The sequence below is a fragment of the Rhinatrema bivittatum genome, chromosome 14, assembly GCF_901001135.1.
Source record: "Rhinatrema bivittatum chromosome 14, aRhiBiv1.1, whole genome shotgun sequence".
Taxonomy (NCBI): domain Eukaryota; kingdom Metazoa; phylum Chordata; class Amphibia; order Gymnophiona; family Rhinatrematidae; genus Rhinatrema; species Rhinatrema bivittatum.
In genome coordinates this window covers 48,885,195-48,912,968 of record NC_042628.1, presented here as the reverse complement: position 1 = coordinate 48,912,968, position 27,774 = coordinate 48,885,195, and the positions used below count along the sequence as shown (strand labels likewise).

The window sequence follows — 27,774 nt, the reverse complement described above, 5'->3', positions numbered from 1 at the left end:
AACTACAAATCATGTCTTAACACATACAGAACCGAAATCAACAAAACCAAGAAAGAATTCTTTTCCAAAAAAATACACCACTTCTCATTTGATTCAAGAGCACTCTTCGCCTATGTTTCAGCCCTCACAAAACCACCTGGACCGTGCATCCCAGACGACCAAGCTCTTAAAAAAGCCGATGAGCTTGCCAACTACTTTGACAAAAAAATTACCACTCTCGTTGCCCCTCTCAAAGGGACACCCCCGCACACTAATGTCACCAGCTTCCATAGCTCGCAAGCATCTACAGCACCCGCTCCTCAACCTAACACTCACACACCAGAGCTCACATCCCTCGAACCCACGTCCACCTTGGAAATAGCAAACATTCTCAAGAAGATAAAACCATCTTCTCACCCTCTGGACCATATCCCATCAAACCTGCTTAGCTCCATCCCTGACATCGTAGCCAAGCCACTCGCAGACATCATTAACCGCTCTCTCGCCCAAGGCCAAGTTCCCAATCAACTCAAGTCTGCAAGGCTCAAACCGCTCCTCAAAAAACCCAACCTTCCCACAACAGATCCTGCTAACTACAGACCTATAGCAAACCTTCCTATGTTAGCCAAAATTATGGAGAAAGTGGTTAACAGACAACTTTCGGAATTCCTCGATGACAACAATATCCTCACCAATAACCAATTTGGATTCCGGAAGAATAAGAACACCGAATCACTATTAACTACTCTAGCTGACACCATCATCTTCAATCTTGAAAAAGGCCATCCTTGCCTTCTCGCACTCCTGGATCTGTCAGCGGCGTTCGACACCGTGAATCACACCAGCTTACTACAACGACTCACAGATATCGGCATCACAGGAGCAGCGTTCAACTGGTTTAAATCCTTCCTAGAGAACAGAACATACAGAGTCAAAATAAATAACAAGGAATCTCATCCCATCCAAGCCAATATGGGAGTACCACAGGGATCCTCACTCTCCCCCACCCTCTTCAACATTTATCTTCTCCCACTCTGTCACCTACTCTCCAACCTCAAGCTTACCCATTTCCTATACGCGGATGACATTCAAATTATCATCCCCATAAAGGACACCTTACACAAGACCATGGCCTACTGGAATAAATGCCTCTCATCCATCAACGAGCTGTTAAGCAGCCTCAACCTGGTTCTGAACACCAACAAAACAGAAATCCTGATAATAGCACCGGAAAAACATACCTCACAGACCTCAAGCAATTCTCCAGACACCTCAGGATACACCACCTCACCACAAGTCAGAGATCTGGGTGTGATATTAGACGACAGATTCAACCTCAATAAATTTGTCAACAACACCACCAAAGAATGCTTCTTTAAATTACAAGTTTTAAAGAAACTAAAGCCACTTCTACGCTACAGAGACTTCCGCATAGTACTCCAAGCCATCATTCTCCCGAAACTAGACTATTGCAATTCACTTCTGCTAGGACTTCCTGCCTGCTCTACAAAACCCCTCCAGATGGTGCTGAATGCCACAGCAAGAATTCTCACCAACACCAAAAAAAGAGACCACATCACCCCGATCCTCCAGCACCTTCACTGGCTCCCCATTAAATACAGGATACAGTTCAAAAGCAGCATGATGATGCATAAGGCCCTTCATAACATATCCCCACTCAACTTAACCTTCAAGCTGCAACTACATACTTCGGACAAGCCGACTAGAAGTGCATACCAAAACAGAATGATTACTCAGCCCGCAAAATCCTCACTGAGAAGACGCGCTATATCAACCGCGGGCCCGTCCCTCTGGAATTCCTTACCACCAGACCTCCGCCTGGAGCCGTGCCATACCACTTTTAAGGCGAAATTAAAGACTTGGCTCTTCCTGCAAGCATTCCCAGAGAGCTAAGAACAATCTGATATAACAACCCATAACAACGCTGGTCCTTTGGTTCTAATGTATTATTCTCTACACTATTTAGCTAAGATTTATATTGCCTTACTTATATGTTTAAAGTTGTAACTAGTTAGTTTCGCTTATGCTTATTAGATCAAGTTTCTGATTTGTTCCATGTAAACTGCTACACGGCAGTAGTTATTACCGTTTAACTGTGAACCGGAGTGATATGTATTGTATACAGGAACTCCCGGTATATAAAATCCATAAATAAATAAATAAATAAAGGCTCTGTGCTTAGTTGGTTCAAGTCTTTCCTTAGCAACAGGTTCTACAAGGTCAAAATCAATAACAAGGAATCCCATCCTGTCAGCTCCACCCTGGGAGTCCCCCAAGGCTCCTCTCTCTTCCCAACCCTCTTCAACATTTACCTTCTCCCGCTTTGCCAGCTCCTTACAAATCTAAATTTAAATCACTACATATACGCCGATGACGTTCAGATTCTCATCCCAATTACGGACTCACTCCCTAAAACGCTCCACTTCTGGAATAGGTGTCTTCAATCAATCAACCACCTTCTCACAAGCCTCAACTTAGTCCTTAACACCAACAAGACAGAACTCCTCTTCATCTCCCAGGACGTCAACAACACAGTAGCCAAACAACTCACTGCTCAACCAACCTTCTCCGCCCATGTGAGAAACCTTGGAGTCATTATGGACAACCAGCTAAACTTAGAAAAATTTGTTAACACCACAAAGGATTGCTTTTTCAAATTACAAATACTAAAAAGACTTAGACCTCTCCTACACTTCCAAGACTACCGCTCAGTTCTTCAAGCCATTATATTTTCAAAAATAGACTACTGCAACTCTCTTGTTCTCTGTCTCCCAGCAAACACCATCAAACCTTTGCAGATGTTACAGAACGCTACGGCTAGGATTCTGACCAAGACCAACAAAAGGGAGCACATTACACCTATATTGCGGCAATTTCATTGGCTCCCAATCAAATTTAGAATTCAGTATAAAGTCCTAAAGTCAATACACAAAGCCATGCACAATCTGACCCAGCTAGATCTAAAGATCCCTCTTTGATTCCACAACCCACTAGACCTGTTAGATCGGCTCATAGAGACACTCTCTACGCCCCACCTGCTAAATCTTCTTTCAGGAAACGAGCTCTTTCCACAGCTGGTCCTCCGCAATGGAATGCTCTCCCCCCGGATCTCCGGCAAGAAAGATGCCCGACAACTTTCAAAAAGAGTCTCAACACAGATGAAACATCTCTATCCCGAATACACATGAACCATTTCTTTCCCTACCAACTGGACTAGTTTATTTAATCAATTTTTTCGGTCTCTGATCTTGCATTTCCTGCTGGCAGGCTATGCATCCTTCTCTCCCCCTTGTTATTAAACCTGCTTTCATCCTCTGGCCTTTATTCCAACTCTCTCGTTTTTTACATATTTGTCCATTCCTCATCAGTTTCTCTTGTTATATTCCCCTCCTCTTTCATATTCTAATAATCCACATATTTGTCCATTCCTACCTAATTTCACATGCTCTGTCCCTCTCTTCTTCTTTTTCTAGTAAAGTTGACTATTTCCCCAGTTATGTACTTCCAGGAAATGTGATACTGTGCGTTTCTCAGTTTCTTGCTCGCAGGAAGAGCGAGGCTTTTTCCTGCAATGTTTGACCCCAGTTCTTGTATCCCTGTTTCGATGTAATGCATCCCAGTTCTTGCTTCCCTTGTTTGATGTAATGCATTCTTTCATGTGATTCATGTTTCGATGTAAAACCGATATGATATATATTTTGTATATGAATGTCGGTATATAAAAGTTCCAAATAAATAAATAAATAAGTCCTGTGCTCCACTAAGAATTAGATCTAAAATTGCTCCCTCTCTCGTCGGTTCCTGAACCAATTGCTCCATAAAGCTATCATTTATTCCATCCAGGAACGTTATTTCTCTAGCGTGTCCCGATGATACATTTACCCAGTCAATATTGGGGTAATTGAAGTCTCCCATTATTACCGCACTACCAATTTGGTTAGCTTCCCTAATTTCTCTTAGCATTTCACTGTCCATCTCACCATCTTGACCAGGTGGACGGTAGTATACTCCTATCACTATAGTCTTCCCCGACACACAAGGGATTTCTACCCATAAAGATTCAATTTTGCATTTAGTCTCATGCAGGATGTTTATCCTGTTGGACTCTATGCCATCTCGGACATAAAGCGCCACACCGCCTCCCGGGTGCTCCTCTCCGTCATTGCGATATAATTTGTACCCCGGTATAGCACTGTCCCATTGGTTATCCTCCTTCCAACATGTCTCCGAGATGCCAATTAAGTCTATGTCATCATTCACTGCTATACATTCTAATTCTCCCATCTTACTTCTTAGACTTCTGGCATTAGCATACAAACATTTCAAAGTTTGTTTTTTGTATTTTCATTCTGCTTTTTAATTGATAGGGATAAGTTAGAATTTTTTAGCTCAGGTGAGTTTTTAAGTACTGGCACTTGGACTACTTTTTTTTATTATTGGAACCTCACTGTCGGGATGCCCTAATTCTAATGCATCATTAGTATCCTTTGAAGATACCTCTCTGTGAACCATGTGCTGCTGAGTGACTGTCGGCTTTCCCCTTTGTTCTAGTTTAAAAGCTGCTCTCTCTCCTTTTTAAAGGTTAGTGCCAGCAGTCTGGTTCCACCCTGGTTAAGGTGGAGCCCATCCCTTCGGAAGAGACTCCCCCTTCCCCAAAAGGTTCCCCAGTTCCTAACAAAACTGAATTCCTCTTCCTTGCACCATCGTCTCATCCACGCATTGAGACTCCGGTGACCTGCGCATGGAACAGGGAGCATTTCAGAGAATGCTACCCTGGAGGTTCTGGATTTAAGTTTTCTACCTAAGAGCCTAAATTTGGCTTCCAGAACCTCCCTCCCACATTTTCCTATGTCGTTGGTGCCCACATGTACCATGATAGCCGGCTCCTCCCCAGCACTGTCTAAAATCCTATCTAGGTGACGCGTGAGGTCCGCCACCTTCGCACCAGGTAGACATGTTACCAGGCGATCCTCACTCCCACCAGCCACCCAGCTATCTACATTCCTAATAATCGAATCACCAACTATGACGGCCGACCTAACCCTTTCCTCCTGGGCAGAAGGCCTTGGGGAGATATCCTCAGTGCGAAAGGACAATGCATCACCTGGAGAGCAGGTCCTTGCTACAGGATCCTTTCCTGCTGCACCCGGTTGATGCTCTCCAATCATGAGATCTTCTTCCTCCAAGGCAGCACTAAGGCTGCCAGTCTAAAGTTGGGACTTGGCTTCTATGTCCCTGAAGGTCTCATCTATATACCTCTCTGTCTGCCTCAGCTCCTCCAGGTCTGCCACTCTAGCCTCCAGAGATCGGACTCATTCTCTGAGAGCCAGGAGCTCTTTGCATCGCATGCACATGTACAACTTCTCACCGGTGGGTAAAAATCATACATGTGACACTCGATTCAAAAGACTGGGAAGCCCCCCTCTTGCTGCTGGACTGCTGTTCATCTCAGTTTTGATCAGTTCCTAGTTAAATTTTAGGTTGCTATGGGAGGAGGAATGTGTCTAACGTCCTTTAAATGTATTAGTGAAGTCACTATATGTCTGGTAGTGGCCTACCGGGGTCTGATCAAACTTTCAATAAAGTTTTTGTTGTTGGGGGTTTTTTTTGGTGAAAGTGTCACCTGCCTATAAATTAAAGGATGAGCTAGGGGTGGGTAATATAAACAGTCTAACTTCAGTTAGTCAGCCAGAGTGACTCACTACTCTCTTGATTAACAAATGTTGGTACCTATTCAAACCAAATCACACTACCTCAACACTTTTCCAAGGTGAGTAGCTGAGCTGAACTTTTCAACCTTTTTACTTAGGTATACACTGCTCCTAGCTTATTTCTAGCTTCTGGCTACTTTTAGGGTGGGGTTTTTTTTTGTTTTTTTTTAATACAAACATTCAGTTCTTAAAAGTCTGCAGAACACTCAGTTCTGCAGACTTTTAAAAATAAACACACTACCTACTGCTTACTAGCTGCCTTATTGACTATTTAAAAATACAGTCTAACTTGTTTATTCACTGCCTTATTGACTATTAAAAGCACAAACACACAAAATAATATTCCCAAATAGTTAACTTTGCCCCAATACTTTTAAAAAAGACAATGTCCCAAGCAAAAACTTACTGATTCCTTTCAGCCACCAGCAAGGTGATCCTCTCCTCTCACTGAAACTCTGATACTACCTTAGGTAAGAACTTAGGGTGAGTGCGGAGTACTGCCCGGTCCTGCAGAGGTTTAGTGTAAAGCGGTTAAGAACATAAGAACATAAGAAAATGCCATACTGGGTCAGACCAAGGGTCCATCAAGCCCAGCATCCTGTTTCCAACAGTGGCCAATCCAGGCCATAAGAACCTGGCAAGTACCCAAAAACTAAGTCTATTCCATGTAACCATTGCTAATGGCAGTGGCTATTCTCTAAGTGAACTAAATAGCAGGTAATGGACTTCTCCTCCAAGAACTTATCCAATCCTTTTTTAAACACAGCTATACTAACTGCACTAACCACAACCTCTGGCAACAAATTCCAGAGTTTAATTGTGCGTTGAGTAAAAAAGAACTTTCTCCGATTAGTTTTAAATGTGCCCCATGCTAACTTCATGGAATGCCCCCTAGTCTTTCTACTATCCGAAAGAGTAAATAACCGATTCACATCTACCTGTTCTATACCTCTCATGATTTTAAACACCTCTATCATATCCCTCCTCAGTTGTCTCTTCTCCAAGCTGAAAAGTCCTAACCTCTAGTCTTTCCTCATAGGGGAGTTGTTCCATTCCCCTTATCATTTTGGTAGCCCTTTTCTGTACCTTCTCCATCGCAATTATATCTTTTTTGAGATGCGGCGACCAGAATTGTACACAGTATTCAAGGTGCAGTCTCACCATGGAGCGATACAGAGGCATTATGACATTTTCTGTTTTATTCACCATTCCCTTTCTAATAATTCCCAACATTCTGTTTGCTTTTTTGAATGCCGCAGCACACTGTACCGACGATTTCAATGTGTTATCCACTATGAACCCTAGATCTCTTTCTTGGGTTGTAGCACCTAATATGGAACCCAACATTGTGTAATTATAGCATGGGTTATTTTTCCCTATATGCATCACCTTGCACTTATCCACATTAAATTTCATCTGCCATTTGGATGCCCAATTTTCCAGTCTCACAAGGTCTTCCTGCAATTTATCACAATCTGCTTGTGATTTAACTACTCTGAACAATTTTGTGTCATCTGCAAATTTGATTATCTCACTCGTCGTATTTCTTTCCAGATCATTTATAAATATATTGAAAAGTAAGGGTCCCAATACAGATCCCTGAGGCACTCCACTGTCCACTCCCTTGGTGAGACCGCACCTTGAATATTGTGTACAATTCTGGTCACTGCATCTCAAAAAAGATATAATTACGATAGAGAAGGTACAGAGAAGGGCTACCAAAATAAGGGGAATTGAACAGCTCCCCTATGAGGAAAGACTAAAGAGGTTAGGACTTTTCAGCTTGGAGAAGAGACGGCTGAGGGGGGATATGATAGAGGTGTTTAAAATCATGAGAGGTCTAGAACGGGTAGATGTGAATCGGTTATTTACTCTTTCGGATAATAGAAAGACTAGGGGGCACTCCATGAAGTTAGCATGTGGCACATTTAAAACTAATCGGAGAAAGTTCTTTTTCACTCAACGCACAATTAAACTGGAATTTGTTGCCAGAGGATGTGGTTAGTGCAGTTAGTATAGCTGTGTTTAAAAAAGGATTGGATAAGTTCTTGGAGGAGAAGTCCATTACCTGCTATTAATTGAGTTGACTTAGAAAATAGCCACTGCTATTACTAGCAATGTTAACATGGAATAGACTTAGTTTTTGGGTACTTGCCAGGTTCTTATGGCCTGGATTGGCCACTGTTGGAAACAGGATGCTGGGCTTGATGGACCCTTGGTCTGACCCAGTATGGCATATTCTTATGTAGTACTGGAGGCAGCAATGAAGGCATCAAGGGCATCCATGGATGGATCTGTGGCACCCGATGGAGAAATGCGGAACGGTGTTTCCCCTCCCGATGACAGGGTAAGCGGGGTAGGCACCGGAGCCATCGGTGACCCAGGATCCATCGGTGGAAAAGCGGCTATGAGCTCTTACATCTTCGAGAGCAGCGGTGCCAATGCTGCCGGAATGGGATCGACGGTTGGTTCCGCGACCGGCACAGATTTCGGCGTCGGGGGACCTTGGAGTCTGTGCATCGCCTTATCGATGGCCTCCTGAACCATCCGGTTCAGTTCTTCAAGGAGACCTGGAGCAAGCAGCCCCAGCTCTGGAAGGGAAGGAGGCGACAGAGCCATAGCCGGAGGGACCACCGTTAAAGGCGGAGTCGCGACTCCCGATACCTGTCCGGGTGAGGGTTGCCTCGGTGACCTGGTCGCAGAAAGGGTCGGTGCCTTTTCTGGACAGGGTTTCTTCAATGGCAGCTCGGACGATGGCGAGGTCGATGATTTTCCTTCATCGATGGTCTGAGACTTCCGGTGTCGATGCTGGTTTCTCTCTACGATCCCCTCAGTCCTGAGGGGGAGTAGAGGTCAACAAAGGCCAAGAAGTCGTCAACACCGGACGGTCACCGGCCAGTGGCCAATACTGGCTCAAAGTGGACGGTACCGGTTCTGACGACTTCGATGCAATAGACGGTGTCAGAGTTTGAGAACGGAAGAGAAGTCCCATTTTCTCCATTCTGGCCTTGCGACCTTTTGGTGTCATTAAGGCACATTTGGTGCAAGTCAGGACATCATGCTCACACCCGAGACACATTACACAGACTTTATGCGGGTCTGTTATGGACATGATGCGAGTACAGTCCGGGCACTGACGGAATCCCGACGCCATGGCCTTTGAAAAATTTAGCCGCGGTACAGTCGAATGCCAGTGGGCCGCGAGGGCCAAACTTGACGGGAACAGACCGAAAATGGGTAAAAACGTACCGGAGTACCGCAGAGTCAAAAATTCAAAGAAGGGACCCCTGTGGGGTATGAAAGTTTTTAGTAATTCTGTGAGGAAAATTCATGTCAGGAATCTCTGTGGAGCTCCTTAACCCACGTGGCTACTGCTGTGCGGAAAAAAGAAGACTGAAAGGGGATCCCTGCTGGCTGCAGGTTTAGTGCCATGCTGGGCATGCCCAGTAGGTGCCAAAGTTCTAGAAACTTTGACAAAAGTATTCTGTGATTGTGCTCTATCCTGTGATGTCACCCATATGTGAGGACTACCATCCTACTTGTTCTGTGAGAAATACTATATTCATTGTTTCTTTTTCTTGTATGATGTCTTTATTGCAATTTCTGACTCAGTTACGTACAATTGAAAGGTTCTATAATCATTTAAATTTTAAAATAATTTCTGATGCGAAGGGGTAGATTTGGGAATCATCAGGAGAACAATGGTGTTAAAAGTCATGGGAGGCGATCAGAGTACCGAGGGAATTAGTATAAGGAGAAAAGAAAAGAGGACCCAGGGCAGAGCCTGAGGCACACCAGCTAGTAGTGAGATGGCAGTAGAGGAGTTCTCATCAGAGAACATGCTAAGAGTGCAAAAGAGAAGCAAGATAAGACAGACTCCCGAAATCCAAGTGAAGTCAGAGTATCAAGGAAGAGGTAGAGAGAGCAAGTGTCAAAAGCATCAGATATGTCAATGAGGATATGGCTAAAGGCCTTTGGTTTTAGCGATAAGCAGATCATTGGAGACTTTGGCAAGGGCAAAAACTAGGCTGGAATGAATCAAGAATGGCTCGAAAGAAAATCAAGACCGAGGGAGAGGGGATGAGGATTGGCAGGTTAGGTAGAGTCCAGTGAGAGTTTTTCTGAAGAGTGGTAGGATTACAGCATGTTTAAAGGCAGTAGGAACATTGCAGTTGAAAGTGAGATTGAGATGGAAGGGATGACTGTAGAGGAAATAGATGTGAGTTGGGTGGGAATGGGTCAGAGGAACAGGTACTGAATTTGGAGAAGATAATGTGGGCAGTTTCCTCCATTGTGATTTCAGAAAAAGAAGCCAGAAGACAGGGAAAGGTATGAAGTGGGGATGGGAGAGGGGACGTGATATTTACAAATGCTTTAAACAGTACCTATTTAAACCCTTGAGGAAAGGGCAGGCCGAATTTGTCCATAGGAAAGATCATTTTCAAAACAGCCCACATAGGTACAAAGTACTCATAGACTTTAGCCCTAAGATGCAAAACATGGAGCCTCTAATCTTCCCTTATTAACACCATCATGATCATCAGTTGCTGACACTCAGTTCAACTGCTCCATATATAAAATCTTTTGGAAAAGATTTTGAAGACTTAACAAATATCTACCTTGTCTTGGTCTGTAGTAAAAATCAGCAGATCCTGGATCTCATCCCCATCCACATCTGGGATTTTTAATAATGGAGTCATTAAAGAAGAATAAGCCCTAAAATGACTGGGCTTCTTCCATAAGGTTTTACCTGGAAAAGATGCATTTGTATTAGTTATGAACACATCTCATTCTGTCCTCCATCCCTCTCTGTCTCTACCCGCCAACATTACTTTTCAAGCATTTATTAAACCACCACCATTTGCTGGAAAATAATTTTTTTGGGGGGGGGGGGGGGGGCTAAAAAATCCATAGGATAATTTACAAGTTAAAATTCTAATAAATAACAATTTTAAAAAGTTTGTAGGATTGATGGCTGATGCTGGCCATGCTATGGAGATTATAGGGTTTTAATAATGCTATTTATTGGCACAGACATGATTTAAAACAATTTTTTTAATGGATTAAGAAATCCCCTTCATCAGGCTCTTTCAGCTGTACCCTGTTCTGGATACGCATGGTACCCCATCAGCCTTTCAATATGTACAAATCTTACTTTGATAAGCAGCGACATCCTATATGCTGTCATGCTCTATATCTGGCAGCTGGGATATATTCTTAGCAATGTAAACAGAATAACTGAACAGAAAGGATGGGCCAATTATTTTTTTGTCATTTACCTATGTTACTATGGGGCTGATGCGTTCCGTTTACCGCAGTGGTGAGTGCGCAGTTGGACGCACATTGTTTAAGCGCTAAAGAAATGCCAATGCAATATCTGTATCAGCACATCCATAACGTGTGCACAAAATCTGTGCGTAGGGAATAGAGCCAAAGGCATACTAATCTTACTTATATGTGACAATTATCTATTAGTACCCGATGCAGTAATACACGCCAAAATTTTGTGCATCCTTAGCGAGTATTTTATGTTCAAAGTTTTGCACCTGCCTTACCCTGGCATTATTGTACTGGAGCTAGTGGTAGCTGGCAGTTCCTGAAGGATTCCTGCTTTTCAATGGAAACTGTTTACTTCCTTATTGTGCTGACCTTCTTCTTGCGTCTGCAAGCAAGAATTAAGGCAGCCACAAAAGGGAGGGCGATAGCAAATAATCCTGCCAACGTCAGAAGACCAGAGAACCACCTAGCGGCGCAAGCACAGGTTAGCAAATGGCTTAAATCCTTTTAAATTCTTATTAAAAACTTGTCTATTGGACGTCCAGTTCCGAGGCCATGACAAGACGCCTTGGACTTCGGCATCAGTAACATTGTCAAAAGGACACTTAAAAGTTGAACGGCCATTATTAGAACAATGGATGCCAAATTCCAAGTCATCTGTGAAAGCCTCAGTTCTTGGGCGTCTTTAATTAACAAAGGCCTTTTATGAACCCTGTTAAGTTTTGGATCTGTTTAAACACATGTGCTTTGGATCCCACCTGCCACACAGCTGTGATAAGCTGAGGATGTGGTTGGTCTGTGTTTAAAAAACATGATGGGCCCTCGGTCTGACCCAGTATGGCATGTCTTATGTTATGTTTTCAGGTGCAGCCCAGAGCCAACCGTAGACCTTGCAGGCAGCGTCTTATTCAGCAACGCACAACTCTCCTTGGATTACCTGAGTCAGAAGTGGTGCAAACACACTGTCTCAGCTCTAGTGCAATTGAGACCCTGTATGAGGACCTGCGCAATGTTATTGATCCAATTGCCTCTCGAAACCATGTGGTCCCTGGGCTGGCAAAACTACTGTGCGCTTGCATTTTTTCACCACAGGAAGATTCCAGAATACATTAGAACTGGTTTGTGGGATGAATCAGTCCTCAGTCTCACGGCACTTTGGACAAGTCTTGAGGGCTATGATGAAACGTATGCAATAGTATATTCATTTCCCAGTGGACCCAGGGCAACTGCAGGAGATCCGGCATGGATTCTTTGACATAGCTGGGATGCCTAATGTATTAGGTGCAATAGACTGCACCCATATCGCACTTACCCCCAGCTCAGAACAGAAGAGTGCATTCCGTAATTGGAAGTCATTCCCATTCAATGAATGTGCAGATGGTAAGTGATGCGCATCAACAGATCCTGAATGTAGTATCGAGGTTTCCAGGGAACTGCCACGATTCCCACATCCTGGCTCGTTCATCACTTGGAACCAATTTTCCCGAAGGGAAATACGGTGATGGCTGGTTACTTGGTAAGTAACAGTAGCTATCGGAAGTCTTGTGCGACTCCTTACAGGATACATGAGTGGCCTTCTTAACATCTCCAACATTTGAAGCAGAGCCAGACTCACCATTGCAAGCATGCTCATATACTGTGTTATACAGAGGAAAGGCTTGATATTGTGGTACCATTCTATTGTATTAGATTATTCTGAGATACTTTTTGGCATTATTTTGTATAAGACTGCACAATAAGGCATCCTATCATATTTCCTGAAACCATCAAAATGAGGAATAACTTCTTTCCTCTATAATTTTCATTAGAGTAGAACATTACTAAAAATGCTTTACCTCCACAAATATTCTCCATTTAGAGATTATGTATGCACAAGAGCTGATAGCCACATGAGCTTTGAGCCAATGAAAAGCCCTTGCGCTGTGTTGAGAAAGGTGATTTGACAAAAAATAATTAACTAAGAGGTTACTGAAACACAAGGTGAAATTTAATCTTACTTGATAAATTTCCTCCTTTCCTTGAATCCAGCCAGACCAGTCCAGATGCCTGGATTTATTCCTCCTACCAGCAGATGAAGACAGAGAACAGGTTGCTGACATCACCCTATAATAGAGTCCCATGCTGCACTCAGCCTGCCAATACTCAATGTAACCAAGCTAACACATTTTTTTTTTTTTTGTAATGTAAAGTTTATTAGACAGTATTAACATCAACATAACCAGAGCAGCTGTGTATACAGACATTACTATGTAGAAAACAATTACGTATACAATTATATACCTTATATATATATAAGGAAGTTACTGATAATATCACACCAAACACCACTTAAGTACAATCCACTGTACATTGAGGAGAAAAGCTAAAACATCAGGGAAAAAGACAGGTACCGAGCACAGGGTGCACTGCCAATGTCCACACTCGTTATAGAAATTAGGAGATATGCAACTTGAGCAAATAAACAATTCTCATATGATACCGCAACTGAGTATGAGTGTCTTATTTGTCTAAGATTGGTTTAATAATAAAACTTAAAATGATCAAAGATATCATCTGAACAAGTCTGGGTGTCAATGATCTTCAGGAAGAGTCATGCTAACTAGCATGTGTAAGCATGTCATTTCGCCATGTAAGGTATGGCTGCCATATCCGTTGAAACTGCAATTGCTGATTCCGCTTTTGAGCCGTTATCTTGGACATGGAGCACATTACATCAAGTTTCTGGTAAAGAACTTCCTTATCCGGAACTCTGACCTGTTTCCAAGAAGCTGCCAAGATACAGCGAGCTGCGATACAGAATTGATTAACCAACCTACTCTCAGCTGTGGAACCATCAACGGGTACATTAAGTAATCCCTGTGCGGGAGTTAAAGTAACCTCTTTGTGTAGAGTGTAGAAAATTACAGCCATAACATCTTTCCACAGTCTCTGTACATGTATACACTCCCACCACAGATGAAGAAATGTTCCCTCCATACCACACCCTTTCCAACACAGAGCATTCGGTCTGAGGCCCGCTTTATACAGTCTAGAGGGAGTGAGGTGCCATCTAAATAACACTTTATATCCATTTTCAGTAAGAGAGGTTGCAATAGAACTACGCTTAGTATTTGAGAATATCTGATCCCACTCCTCATCTGCCATTGTCTGTCCCAACTCTGCCTCCCACTTATGAGTGTAGGCCGGTTTCCCCGGTAAGGATCCCTGCAATAACAAATATACCTTAGACAATCCCCCCTGAATGCGGTCCGCTAGGTCACACCAGCCCTCAAACTGGGATTTACCCTTCTGAAGTTCCACCAGAACTCGTTCGTGAATCAGGAAATGCCGAATTTGATGATAATAATATAGATTTGAGAATGGTATAGAGTATTTTTCCTGAATTTGTGAAAAGGACAACACAGTATCAGTATTACACATGTGACCCACAGTGTTAATCCCCTTCGTCTTCCAAGTTTGAGCATAAGTCGAGTCCCATCCCGGAAGGAAGCGAGTATGGTAATATAAGTGAGTGTGGAAAAAATATCGCCGGTTTCCTATTAACAAATGCTTCCATTTTTCCCCAGCACTGAAGAGTCGTATGTAGAGTAGGAGTTAGAAGTCCCCCTATTCTTAATGTCGACCTAGGTTGCCAGAGAAGAGCTTGGAGGGGTGTGGATCCCAATATAGTTTGTTCAATGACCACCCATCTAGGTCGCTCATTTTTTCTATACCAAGATAGTATACAACTAATTTGAGCGGCCGCATGGTACCATTGTAAATTCGGAACCCCCATCCCACCTCTCAATTTGTGTCGATATAATGTCGCTCGCGCTACGCGAGGGGGCCTCCGCTTCCAGAGGAATGCGAAAAAACGTCTCTGCCATTTTTTCAATAGTGCGGTCGGTATTGGGATTGGTAGCGATTGAAACAGGTAGTTGAATTTAGGTAAAACTGACATCTTTAAAATTGCTATGCGTCCTGTCCATGTAACAGGGAGATTGTCCCAAATATCTAAATCTCGAAACACTTTGGCCACTAGTGGGGTATAATTCAATCTAAATAGATCAGTCAATTTAGGCCCTATAATAATTCCTAAATACTTTATCTTTGCTCCCGCCCATTTAAAAGGAAATTGTTGCTGCAATATAGAGACCTGGTCTGGAGGTAGAGAAACATTCAGGACCTCTGATTTTTCAAGGTTCAAGCGAAAGCCGGACACGGAACTGAACTCCATAAGTTGCGTTACCACCCCTGGAAGGGACTGTCTAGGATTGGATAAAGTAAACAAAATGTCGTCCGCGAAGAGTGACAGCTTATAGTCTGTCTCTTCCACTTGGACGCCCAGGATTGTACCCGTTTCCCTAATTTTAGTGGTAAAAGGTTCCAAAAACAACGCAAATAATAATGGGGATAATGGGCAGCCCTGCTAGTTCCCCTCTCAATTGGAAAAGGATCAGAATATACGCCATTGACTTTCACCCTAGCCCTCGGCCGGTCATATAGTTTAAGAAGCCAATTGAGAAATTTGGGACCAAAGTTCATTTTTTCCAATGTTTTAAACAGAAATTGCCAATGGACCATGTCAAATGCTTTTTCAGCATCAACCGCCATCAAGATCGCTGGAGTTTCAGTCCGTGTCACTTGCCAAATAAGGTCCATAATTTTCCTCACATTGTCTGCTGCCTGTCTCCCTGGAATAAATCCAGCCTGATCTGGGTGCACCAATTTATTCATAACTGAATTGAGACGATTAGCTAGAATTTTTGCGAGTATTTTCAGGTCGATGTTTATCAAGGAAATTGGGCGGTACGACCCACACTCTGCAGGGTCCCTCCCGGGTTTGGCCAATATGGTTATACCTGCTACGTTTGCTTCAGAAGGTAAAACTGCCTCCCCCTGCAAGTCATTAAAAGCTGCTACTAAAAAAGGGGTAATCTGAGTGACAAACTTCTTGTAAAATGAACCTGTATACCCGTCCAACCCGGGAGCTTTATGTGGTTTAAGGTCTTTAATAGCGTGCAATATTTCCATGGGAGTAACAAGACTCTCAAATCGCAGCCTTTCAATCTCGGAAAGTTTTGGGAGATCAATGTTTGCAAGATAAGTATCAATACTAGCCTCAGTAATTTGGTTATCCGCTGAGTAGAGGGAACCATAAAACTGTCGAAATCTATGTTGAATAGCTTCAGCAGAGTCCAACATAGAACCATCTAACGCTTTGATCCGTGTAATTTGGCTTTGTGCGACTTGGCGCTTCAATTTCCGAGCTAGGAGGCGTCCCGCCTTATTACCCCATTCAAAGTGTTCCTGTCGCACAAGTTGTAGTTGGTGTGCTATATCCCCGGCTCTTAGTAAGCCTAAGGCATTACGAGCGCGTTGAAGTGTGGCATATACCCTAGAGGATAGAGTAGCTTTGTGTTGTTTTTCGAGGCGAGAGATATCAGACAATAGTGCCTCAATTTTTTCGCTTTTCACCCGTTTCTGATAAGAAGCTTGTGATATTAATCTACCTCTCAAGACCACTTTTAAACAGTCCCACAATATTGGCGAGGAATGGGTTTGTGTTGTATTAAATTCCTGATAATCTGCGATAGCTTCCTGTAAAGTTTGGCAGAATGACTCATCTAGCAGTGTGTCATTTAGGCGCCAAAAGCGGAGACCAGCCTTCTTATTGCTTAAATTCAATATTAAACCTATAGGGGCATGATCTGACCAAGTGATGGGGCCTATAGTTGGTCTTATAATCTGTAAACTTAACGTCTTGTCCACTAAGAAATAGTCTATACGGGAATAGGTATTATGCGGATGTGAATAGAAAGTGTAATCCCTCACATTAATATTGCGGTGCCTCCAAATGTCTAGCAAGTCTCTATCCTGAACAAACTTTCGGAGAAACTTGCGATCATTCGATGTTCCCCCTCCCCCTCCCGCTGAATTGTCTATATGGGGTTGTAAAGTTAGATTAAAGTCTCCCCCTATAATCAGATGCTCAGGGGCTATGCGATCCAACACAGCTCCTAGCTGAGTGATGAAAGTATGCTGATTTGTGTTAGGAGCATAAACATTAAGGAAAGTATAGGTAGTCGCCTCCACTAACAATTGTATGACCACATAACGCCCCAAAGGGTCAGCTATCATATTTGTTACAGTGCCCTGAATGTCTTTATGTAGTAAGATACTCACTCCCGTATATTTTGCTAGCTTAGAGGCCGCTGCATGAAATTGGTGTGGGTATTGGGCCCAAGATAATAAATGCTCATACCTTTTCTTAAGGTGCGTCTCCTGAAGAAACAATATATCGGCCCCACTGCGCTGTACATTATTGCGGAAAATCCGCCGCTTCTGGGTACTATTTAACCCTTTAACATTTAAAGATCATAAGGTGAGTTTCGCCATAAGGATAGTAAGAAGAATGTACGCGCTCAACTAGCGCTCCCATATAACCTTCTGACTGGAAGTCCCCGTACATCTTGAAACCTTCACTCTCCCCCCAATAGACTTGATAAAATAAAACAACAGTAGGACTTTGCTGTGGATAAGAAAATGAAGTAACAGTAACTCTCAGTAGTTCCGTATACACAGGTAACTGAAACTGTGCTGTAATGTCTGCTCCCATCCCCCCATTCCCCCCCCTCCCCACCAGATTCCCAGTGCTCTCCACAGACCCGTGCTAAATGCACCCCTGTGTAGGCTATAGAGGACGTGATCACCCGCAGAGCCCTTCCCTACCCACCCCTGAGCCCCATTTGTTACTATTCATACATAGAAACATAGAAACATAGAAACATAGAAATGACGGCAGAAGAAGACCAAATGGCCCATCTAGTCTGCCCAGCAAGCTTCACACATATTTTCTCTCATACTTATCTGTTTCTCTTAGCTCTTGGTTCTATTTCCCTTCCATCCCCACCTTTAATGTAGAGAGCAGTGATGGAGCTGCATCCAAGTGAAATATCTAGCTTGATTAGTTTGGGGTAGTAGCCGCCGCAATAAGCAAGCTGCACCCATGCTTATTTGTTTTACCCAGACTATGTTATTAGCCCTTATTGGTTGTTTTTCTTCTCCCCTGCCGTTGAAGCAGGGAGCTATGCTGGATATGCGTGACGTATAAGTCTTCTCCCATGCCGTTGAAGCAGAGAGCCATGCTGGATGTGCATCGAAAGTGAAGTATCAGGCCCATTTGGTTTGGGGTAGTAACCGCCGTAACAAGCCAGCTACTCCCCGCTTTGTGAGTGCGAACCCTCTTTTCTTCTCCCCTGCCATTGAATCAGAGAACTATGCTGTATATGCATTGAAAGTGAAGTATCAGGCTTATTTGATTTGGGGTAGTAACCGCCGTAACAAGCCAGCTACTCCCTCTTTGTGAGTGTGAATCCTTTTTTCCACATTTCCTCTTGCTGTTGAAGCTTAGAGCGATGTTGGAGTCAAGCCTGTGTATGTTTATTTAATAAGGGTATTGACTCCAGGCAGTAGCCATCATTCTGGCGAGTCACCCACTCTTCATTGGCAGCCTCTTGACTTTATGGATCCACAGTGTTTATCCCACGCCCCTTTGAAGTCCTTCACAGTTCTGGTCTTCACCACATCCTCCGGAAGGGCATTCCAGGCATCCACCACCCTCTCCGTGAAGAAATACTTCCTGACATTGGTTCTGAATCTTCCTCCCTGGAGCTTCAAATCGTGACCCCTGGTTCTGCTGATTTTTTTCCTTAGGAAAAGGTTTGTCGTTGTCTTTTGATCATTAACACCTTTCAAGTATCTGAAAGTCTGTATCATATCACCTCTGCTCCTCCTTTCCTCCAGGGTGTACATATTTAGATTCTTCAATCTCTCCTCGTACGTCATCCGATGAAGATCCTCCACCTTCCTGGTCGCCCTTCTCTGTACCGCCTCCATCTTGTCTTTGTCTTTTTGAAGGTACGGTCTCCAGAACTGAACACAGTACTCCAGGTGAGGCCTCACCAAGGACCTGTACAAGGGAATAATCACTTCCCTTTTCTTACTCGATATTCCTCTCTCTATGCAGCCCAGCATTCTTCTGGCTTTAGCTATCGCCTTGTCGCATTGTTTCGCCGACTTCAGATCATTAGACACCATCACCCCAAGGTCCCTCTCCTGCTCCGTGCACATCAGCCTTCCCCCCCCCATTAAATACAGTTCATTTGGATTTCCACTCCCCATATGCATGACTTTGCACTTCTTGGCATTGAATCTCAGCTGCCATATCTTCGACCACTCTTCCAGTTTCCTTAGATCCCGTCTCATTCTCTCCACTCCTTCCGGCGTGTCCACTCTGTTGCAGATCTTAGTGTCATCCGCAAAAAGACAAACCTTACCTTCTATCCCGTCCGCAATGTCGCTCACAAAGATATTGAACAGGACCGGTCCCAACACCGATCCTTGAGGTACACCACTTAAAACCGCTCTCTCTTCAGAGAAGGTTCCATTTACCATCACACATTGTCTTCTGTCCGTCAACCAATTTGCAATCCAGGTCACCACCTCGGCACTCACTCCCAAGCTTCTCGTTTTATTCACCAGTCTCCTGTGCGGAACCGTATCAAAAGCTTTGCTGAAATCCAAGTATATGATATCGAGCGCTCTTCCTCTATCCAATTCCTTGGTTACCCAGTCAAAAAAGTCAATCAGATTTGTCTGACAGGATCTTCCTCTGGTGAATCCATGCTGCCTCTGGTCCATCAATTCTCCGGACTGTAGATAGTTCACTATTCTCTCTTTCAACAGTGACTCCATTACTTTTCCCACCACTGAAGTGAGGCTAACCAGTCTGTAGTTACCAGCCTCCTCTCTGTTCCCACTCTTGTGAAGCGGGACCACCACCGCTCTTCTCCAATCACTCGGCACCACTCCCGTTTCTAGGGATCTATTGAACAGGTCGCACAGCGGTCCCGCCAGCATACCTGCATATAGAAAAATAACCAACAGTGAAACTGACAATAAACCTGACAAAACCAGTGCATTAAACTCAGTCCCGATAGGTGTGGCAATCTTGTGCCCCGGTCCATGAGACTGTGAAATATTGAGATCCCTCCAGCTGAAGAATACCTTTCACCCTTTCCCCTTGTCCTGGTCAGAGGCGGGATCTCCTGAGTGCCTCCGCAACCTTTTACCTCCGTTTCTCACCCTCTGCCACCTGGGAGTTTCCATCATAGAGGTAGATGTCTTCTTTGCTGTGATGGCATGCTGCACTTGGTGCCCTGCCGCTTTCAAGAGTGCCACTGCTCCATCCACGGTCTCAATTTTTGTCGTTGCGCCATCTATGGTAATCGCAATTCCAAAAGGAAATAACCAACGATAACGGAGACCTTCTTTGCGCATCACCGCAGTGACCTCTTTGAATTCCATCCGTTTTTTGAGAGTCATTGGTGATAAGTCAGCATATATCTGAATGTTATTATTCTCCCATGCCCATGAAGGCCGTTTTCTGGCAATTTGATATATGCTATCTTTGGTGGTATATCTAGTAAAGCATACTATAATGTCTCTAGGCTTACCGGGTAGTTTTGGGCCCAGAGAGCGATGGGCTCGGTCGAGTTCAATAGTGGCCGCTGGAGTTTCGTCAGACCCGGCGCCATTTTGTAGTTGTAAAAAGGAGCAGAATCTTTGAATAGTAGCCCCACAATCAGCATATTTCTCATCTTCTGGAATGCCTCTAAAGCGTAAATTATGGTGTCTCCCACGATTGTCCAGGTCCTCCAATTTTGCAGTTAAAGTTGTGTAATCAGCCTGCGTTTGGTCTGAGGTTTTTTGTAGCGTTTTGATCCGGATAGCATGCTCCTCCAGCCTCACGTCACATTCATCCGTTCTCCTCCCGATCTCTGCCATCTCCTCCCTAAGTTCATCCATGGCATGGAGCAAATCCTGTTTGTGTTCTTTGATTTCGCGACGCAGATCTCCAAACCAGCGTCGGAATTCCTCCCGTGTAGGAAGATCGGAGGTCGCATCTCCGAGCGCCCCCTGCTCCTACTCGTCAGCAAGATGGCGTCTGCTCAAATCTGGGGCTTCAAGATCTCCACTAGGCCCGCCGGCGGCGTCAGCATCGTTTGTATAGGCAAATTGCTTCAAATCAGGCCCCTTTTTTTTCTGTGCCATCTTTGGTATAATAGTCAGCGATCGCTGCTAGAATAAATCAGGTTCGTCAGGTTTATAACTGCAAAAATGCTGTTAGTAGGCTCGGGGTGGGCGGGAGCTCAAAGTTATGCGGCCATCTTGCTCTGCGGCGAGAGCACCCCACCAAGCTAACAAATTTAACAATTACAATCCTGAAACCATTCATTACCCATCTACTAACAAAGGGGCATTCAAGGGAGGACTTTGACTCCTGAACCCCTAACTGTGAAACCAATAGGTATTAACTAAGCCAACAGTGGATTTCCAAAGCTGTACATATTCTGCATTGTGGATTCGAAATTCACTCTAAACACCTGAAAGTCAAGGAGAGTCTTTCTTCTCTGGCTCAGATATCCAGATGATAATGCTTCACAAGGAGGTAAACATAGCAACTCTGCAAATCTCTACTGGAGACATCAAATGGAGCTCTGCCCACAACGAAGCCTGCACTCTAGTTGAATGCGCCCAAGTCCTTTGGACAATAACAGCTATGTAAGCCGAACTTACTGCCTCCTTAATCTACTACATACTCTCACAACATACTCCCACCCAGCCAATTCGGTTTCTGTAAATTCTTGAACACAAAAACCGTCCAGCTCTCTCTTACAGACACTATCCTCAAAGGTATAGACCATGGTCACTCCTACATCCCTGCCCTACTTGACATCTCCGCTGCCTTTGATACCGTCAACCATGAGACTCTAATCAGACGTCTCACAGAAATTGGTATCATTGGTTCAGCCCTCCTGTGGTTCACCTTATACCTGAAGAACAGGCAATATCTTGTCAAAATTGGAAACTCCGAATCCACCCCCACCCAACTTACTCAAGGTGTCCCCCAAGGATCCTCACTCTCATCCACCCTTTTTAACATCTACCTCCTTCCCCTCTGCCAGCTCCTCACAGATCTTGGCCTCCCACACTTCATCTACGCGGATGATGTTCAAATTCTCATTCCCATCCAAGATTCCCTATCAAGTCTATCAAAAATTGGGAGAACTGCCTTAGAAGATAAACCACCTCCTCACCAACCTCCACCTTGCCCTGAACACAGCAAAAACTGAAGTCATCATCATCTCGCAACATATCACCAAGCACCTGATAGACAAGAATCCATACACATCTACAACTTCCTTCCAGCCACATGCACAAAGCCTTGGAGTTACCATTGAAAGCCAACTGAATTTTTAAAAATTCATCAACGCAACTATAAAAGATTCCTTTTTCAAACTCCACATCCTTAAAAAACAAACCACTCTAACACTTTAATGACTTCCGCACCGTCCTCCAAGCTACGATTCTTACAAAAATTGACTACTGTAGAATACTAACCAACACACGTAAAACTGACCACATTACTCCAATCCTCGAGGAACTTCACTGGCTCCCAATCCCCACCTGCATCCTCTATAAGTACCTCTCCATCATACATAAATCCATTCACAACAGCAATATGAAGTGGCCTGACAATACCCTACACCTACACATCTCCAAGCGCCCCACCAGAACAGCACACAAAGGCACCCTACACATCCCCTCCCACAAGACCTATCGCCTGACATCCACAAAAGAGTGAGCCTTCTCTATAGCAGGACCCACCCATTGGAACTCAATGCCACCAGACCTTCACCTTGAGACATGTACTCAAAAAATTAAAAAAAAAAAAAAAAAAAAAAAAGCTAAAAACATGGCTTTTCAAACAAGCATTCCCTGAGTAACCTCTATGCCCATCGCAACTAATCCCCAAAGCTCAACCCCCTATCTAAATTCCCCCCCTAGCCCTCCCACTCCTCCCCCCTGCTCCCTATTATGTCATATTCCTATTTCCCGCAACTGAATCTCTCCTCCTCCTCCCTCCCCCCACCCCCCCTTTGCCAGCACCTTAGCTGTCTCTGCCACTTGTAAATAATACCTGCAATGCTCAATCTCAAGCGCTACTTCCCCGCCCCAAATCTCATTCGCCCTCCCAACGCACTCTCCTAATACAAGTAATGAGTAAGTGCATTCGCTTTCCCTTGATCTCCCCCCCCATCCCCCTTTTTCCAGCATTCATAGCTGCCTCTATTATTTGTAAATATTAACTACAATGTTTGGTATTAAGCTCTGCTTCCCCCTTCCATGTACTCTCCTGTTACAAGTTATATGTAAACCAATATGATGTTCCAACGAATACCGGTATAAAAAAAAACAAACCGTTAAATTTATTTATTTGAGTTTTATATAGCGTCATTCAGTGAAGCCATCATAACGGTTTACAAGATTCAAGTTGTAATTTTCTTAACAATTGTGAAAAGGTATAACAGGATGCATATAAAATAGAGGTTAAACATTACCAGTCTAGAAGAAAAAAAAATACGCAGGGCTTGTTTGGTGTTGGTTGGAGACAAGTTATTTTTGTGGTTATGGTTGAAGGTTCGATTGGGTGTTAGGATGACCAGAAGTATGAATGTCAGTGTAGACTTTGCGAAACAGACATGTTTTTAGGTCTTTTTTGAAGGTTTTGAGGCTATGTTGGGTTCTCGGATCTTTTGGGAGGGAGTTCCAAATTTTAGGGGAGGCGATGGAGAAAGCTCTTTCCCTGGTTGTTGTCAGATGAGCATCTCTGATGGGGGGGGGGGGGGGGGGATGTTTAAACGTCCTGAGTTGTTTGAGCGTAGGTTTCTTTGGGGAATACTACGCTATAAATGCCTTTGATGCCACCAAACAGCAAAAAAGATGATTATCTGACCCCCTAAAACCATTTGTGTCCTTCAGATAGCTAAGAGCGGCTCTGAGCTTGTCCAAACAATGTAGCCAGTCAAAGCCATATGGACAGGACTCCCTCTTAAAAGAAAGAAGCACTATTGACTGATTGATTGAAATAGAACTGTAAAACCACTTTAGGGAGAAGAGAAAGACCCATCCAAATCAACACTACCTCCTCTGAGAATCTCAAGAAAAGCTCCCTGAACAACAAGGCATGCAGTTCAGAAATCCATTGGGCTGGCAGAAATGGCCTGCACAGTTGGCCCCATTACTGAGGAATCCCCCGAAGCAGCAATTCCCAGCTATCACGCTGCTCCTCTTCTATCCTGCTTTGAGAGCACAGAGAACTGTTCCCGGTTCCTGCCCGATGACTACAGATTGCCATGTTTGCATTCTTGTATTGCAGCCATGCATTCCTCTCCAACATATACTATAAGGCACTCCATGGATTAGGCTGTCCACCACACCCTACAAGCACCTCTGCTTCTCTCTCAGTTGCAGATTAACTCACACTGCTGCTGCAGCTGTTCCTCTTCTTTTCTTTTTCTTTTATATTTTGTTTCAGGATTGTAGTTTGTTAATTTGTTAGCTTGTTCACATTGAATACTGGCGGGCTGAATGCAGTACAGGATCCTATTATAGGGTGATGTCAACAAACCTCTGTCTCCAACTACCTGTAGGGGAGCATAAACCTAGGTGTCTGGACTGGTCTGGTTGGATAAAAAAAGAAAATTCCTTCTGGCCACAGAGATGACAAACATCTTGTCAGTAAAGGAGCTAAACTGCAAAGGAAAAATATTAGAAAAAAATATACAAATCCTCAGCAAATGGAGAATGCTGCTGACAACTGAGCAGAAAATTCAACTGGCAATTGGAGTGAGTTGTGGGGAATTGCATCCATGCCTTCAGCTTGAGAAGTTTCTCTAGTGGTACATCATGGAAAACGTTTATCTTGGGAAAATACAGAATTATGTCTATTGCACTGACAAAGTTTTATCTTTTCTATCCCTATGAGCACTGTTACACCCTTGTGACCATATTATCCCCCTCTTCAAGGCTGCTCTCCTTACTTATTTCCACAAACTGATTATGGACAGTGTTCACAGCTTTCTCATGTACACAGCCATGAGTGCTATCCTTTGGATAAATGAACAGAAGTATCTCCTTTTGAGTGTTTTGCTCTGGTTAACAACTAGTTCTGTCTGAAGAATTCTTGATAATAAATGCTCGTTAAGGAACATGCTCATGCCTGCAGCTCCCATATTTGTTACTTGTGTGGTAGCAAAGTGCACTAACCATTGTGGTACCCCTCTCCATAACTAGGTCTGAGGTATTTCCACAGGTGTGAGAGCTTTACCCGTGGAAAGGGGCCATTTTGATTTTTGCCACCCTCTACGCAGGAAAAAATACACATATATGCCAACTACATGTACTTTATAGGCATCCCAGGGGAGAGGTTAGGGAAGTTCCCCTTCCCCATAATGCATGTAGTTTTAGATACTCAAAGCTGTGTGTGTTTTGCTTTAAAAAGAAAAACACCCACATAAAAAGCAGGTGGAAATTTGTGCAGGTGCTTTTGAGGGGGTCACAATTTTGCATTGGGTATTGTGGCAAACCCCTCAGAGTTGGCCAGACCACAGGTAATTCAATTATCTACTCTTGTGCGCTTTCAGTGCGCTATGAAACCAAGCGAGCAGCAGCGCTAAGAAACTAGAGAAATCCAACATGCACTCTGCTGAACAAAGTCCTCACCAGTGTGAGAATCAACTGCGATGAGGTCATTATCTTTTCCAATGACAAGACACCCAGGAAAATGCGCTTCACCAAGCCTCTCAATGCCGCACTCAATGAACATAATATCTTCAGTGACTGCCTCTTCCCACACCACACTGCCATTGGTACCCGACAGAGCAGTTACAAAGGCACATGGGGATGAAAAGCCTGCAAAAATGAAACAGGTATTTGATTAAAATATTGTCCTGGTGGCAGCACGTTGCCTGAAGCTTTGTGGATTGCCTCTCTTCACTTGATCTAGTATAGTGCTGCATACTCTACCCCCCTCTCTCCGACCCCTTGAGCAGTTTTCCCAGCTGAGTAAATAAAGATGAGCTTTCAGTCAAATTGCTCATATTTTTTTTATTACGTCACTTTGTCACAAATGCACACTACTAAATCTTATTAATCAAGCAGAGCAGGGTAGGCACATTTTCCCTCATTTAGAAGATTTTAATTGGAATCCCTTCTGTTCACCACCCGTACCCTGACTATTCTCCTCTCCGCAGTAATGGGGATATACAAAGTCATGGAAGTTTGGGGGGTTTTTAAATAATGTTTATTGACAATTTTCTATATTTTACAGATATCGAATGGGTCAGGAGAATAATGGACGATACATAAGCAGCAGCATCTGACACACAAAAACAATCTGAACAAAAGGGCAACATTAATCAAACTATTGATGCCACTTTGTATGATTCAACCTGAAAAGAGAGTCAACCAAACAATTACAAATAAGCAAAACCTCTTCATTGGTGTCATTAAGACAGGGATGGTAGCTTTTCCATTTCAATGACCCGCCAACAAATTCTAAACCAATTGAAAAAAAAAAAAAAAAGGAAGATATACAAGGATTTTTCAAGCTTCTAGCAATGGCCATGTCTTCTTACTGTAAGTAAAAATGTATCAGCTTAACAATTGGGAAATGGTAGATTGTTAGGATGTTCAATTGGAAGAACTTCTCTTTAGAACAATATGACCTGCTCATCAGATTGTTTTGAGGCCCTTAAGGGTCAGATGTGCAAACTGCTGATCTCTGGATATGTAAAGAGGATTGGAGTTGCTACTAGAACCCAGAAAACATGGCATGTACAATGATCTGCTTTGAGTTTAGATGTTGGTCCGGGGAGATAATGTTTTGAGGATCATGAAGCCATTTTCTCCAACTAGCTGTGAAAGACTGTTTTGTTTTACCCACCCCAGATGATCCAGAGACACTACCAAAGCAAGATCAGTTGCAATAAATAACCAGAAAAGGGTTGAATTAGACAAATCTTTAATTTTTTCAGTCTAAAAATTATATTGAGTACAAGTTACCTTCATCTGAGCAGGATTTATTGAAGCCGCTACTATTGGATGTTTTGAAAACGAAAATAATATCTTGGACTTTGTCCTCGTTCACATCTTCCATAGCCAAAAACCTGTATGTCACTGTCAAAATAAAATACAATTCCAACATACACATCTGATAGCATAAGTCAATAATACATTAACATCTGACTATATACAATACATCTGGAGTGAATGTAAATTTCCACACACGAAAGGAGATGCAAAAAATAAGTACAGTCCAAATATCAACAAAAATTAGAAAATAATTTTTAAATCATTTATTTCTTAAGCACTTAAAACGGCAACTCCATTGCTTATCTTCTGTAGACAGCGGTTATCAAACGGGTCCCCCGACACGGACCCCGTGTTTTGCTAGAAAGCTGCATCAGGAGGGACTGATTTGAGTCCATATTTGAGTCGCAAGGAGCGCAAACGTAAATTGCACCATAAGGAGGATAGGTATTATATCTTAAACACTTCTCTTTCTATTAATAAGACATCCACACATATCACTTCCTTTGCAAACAGACAACTTGACAGCAGAGGGCTATCTTTCTTCCCTCCTACTGTACACCACAAATCCTACTTGATCTCCGGTTTTATCTTTGCTTGCCTAACACTATGGATCCTGGACCAGCATAAGAGTTATCTAAAGATGATGTATTTGAGCTTCTGAGAAAATATAGGTCCCTTTGCCAACAACCTCCCCAAATTCCAGTTTTCTCCGGGACTATAACATGATTATTAGTACTCTGCATTACTTGAATTACTGGTTTTGCTCTTACTGTCCCTAAGATAAGGCTGTTCCAAGCATCTGCAG

The 27,774-nt window shown here is 43.4% G+C and overlaps 1 protein-coding gene across 2 annotated transcripts in view; it reads right to left on the bottom strand.

Moving 5' to 3' along the window:
- Nucleotides 1-27,774, bottom strand: part of FAM234A (family with sequence similarity 234 member A) — a 155,007-nt gene that overhangs the window by 72,948 nt on the left and 54,285 nt on the right. For both annotated transcript variants that reach the window (XM_029576783.1, XM_029576782.1), the window contains 3 exons: nt 26,940-27,053; nt 25,599-25,787; nt 10,331-10,461 (listed from right to left, as the gene is read on the bottom strand). In XM_029576783.1, the coding sequence (XP_029432643.1) occupies nt 10,331-10,461; nt 25,599-25,787; nt 26,940-27,053 (434 nt within the window). The remainder of the gene's footprint in view (nt 1-10,330; nt 10,462-25,598; nt 25,788-26,939; nt 27,054-27,774) is intronic.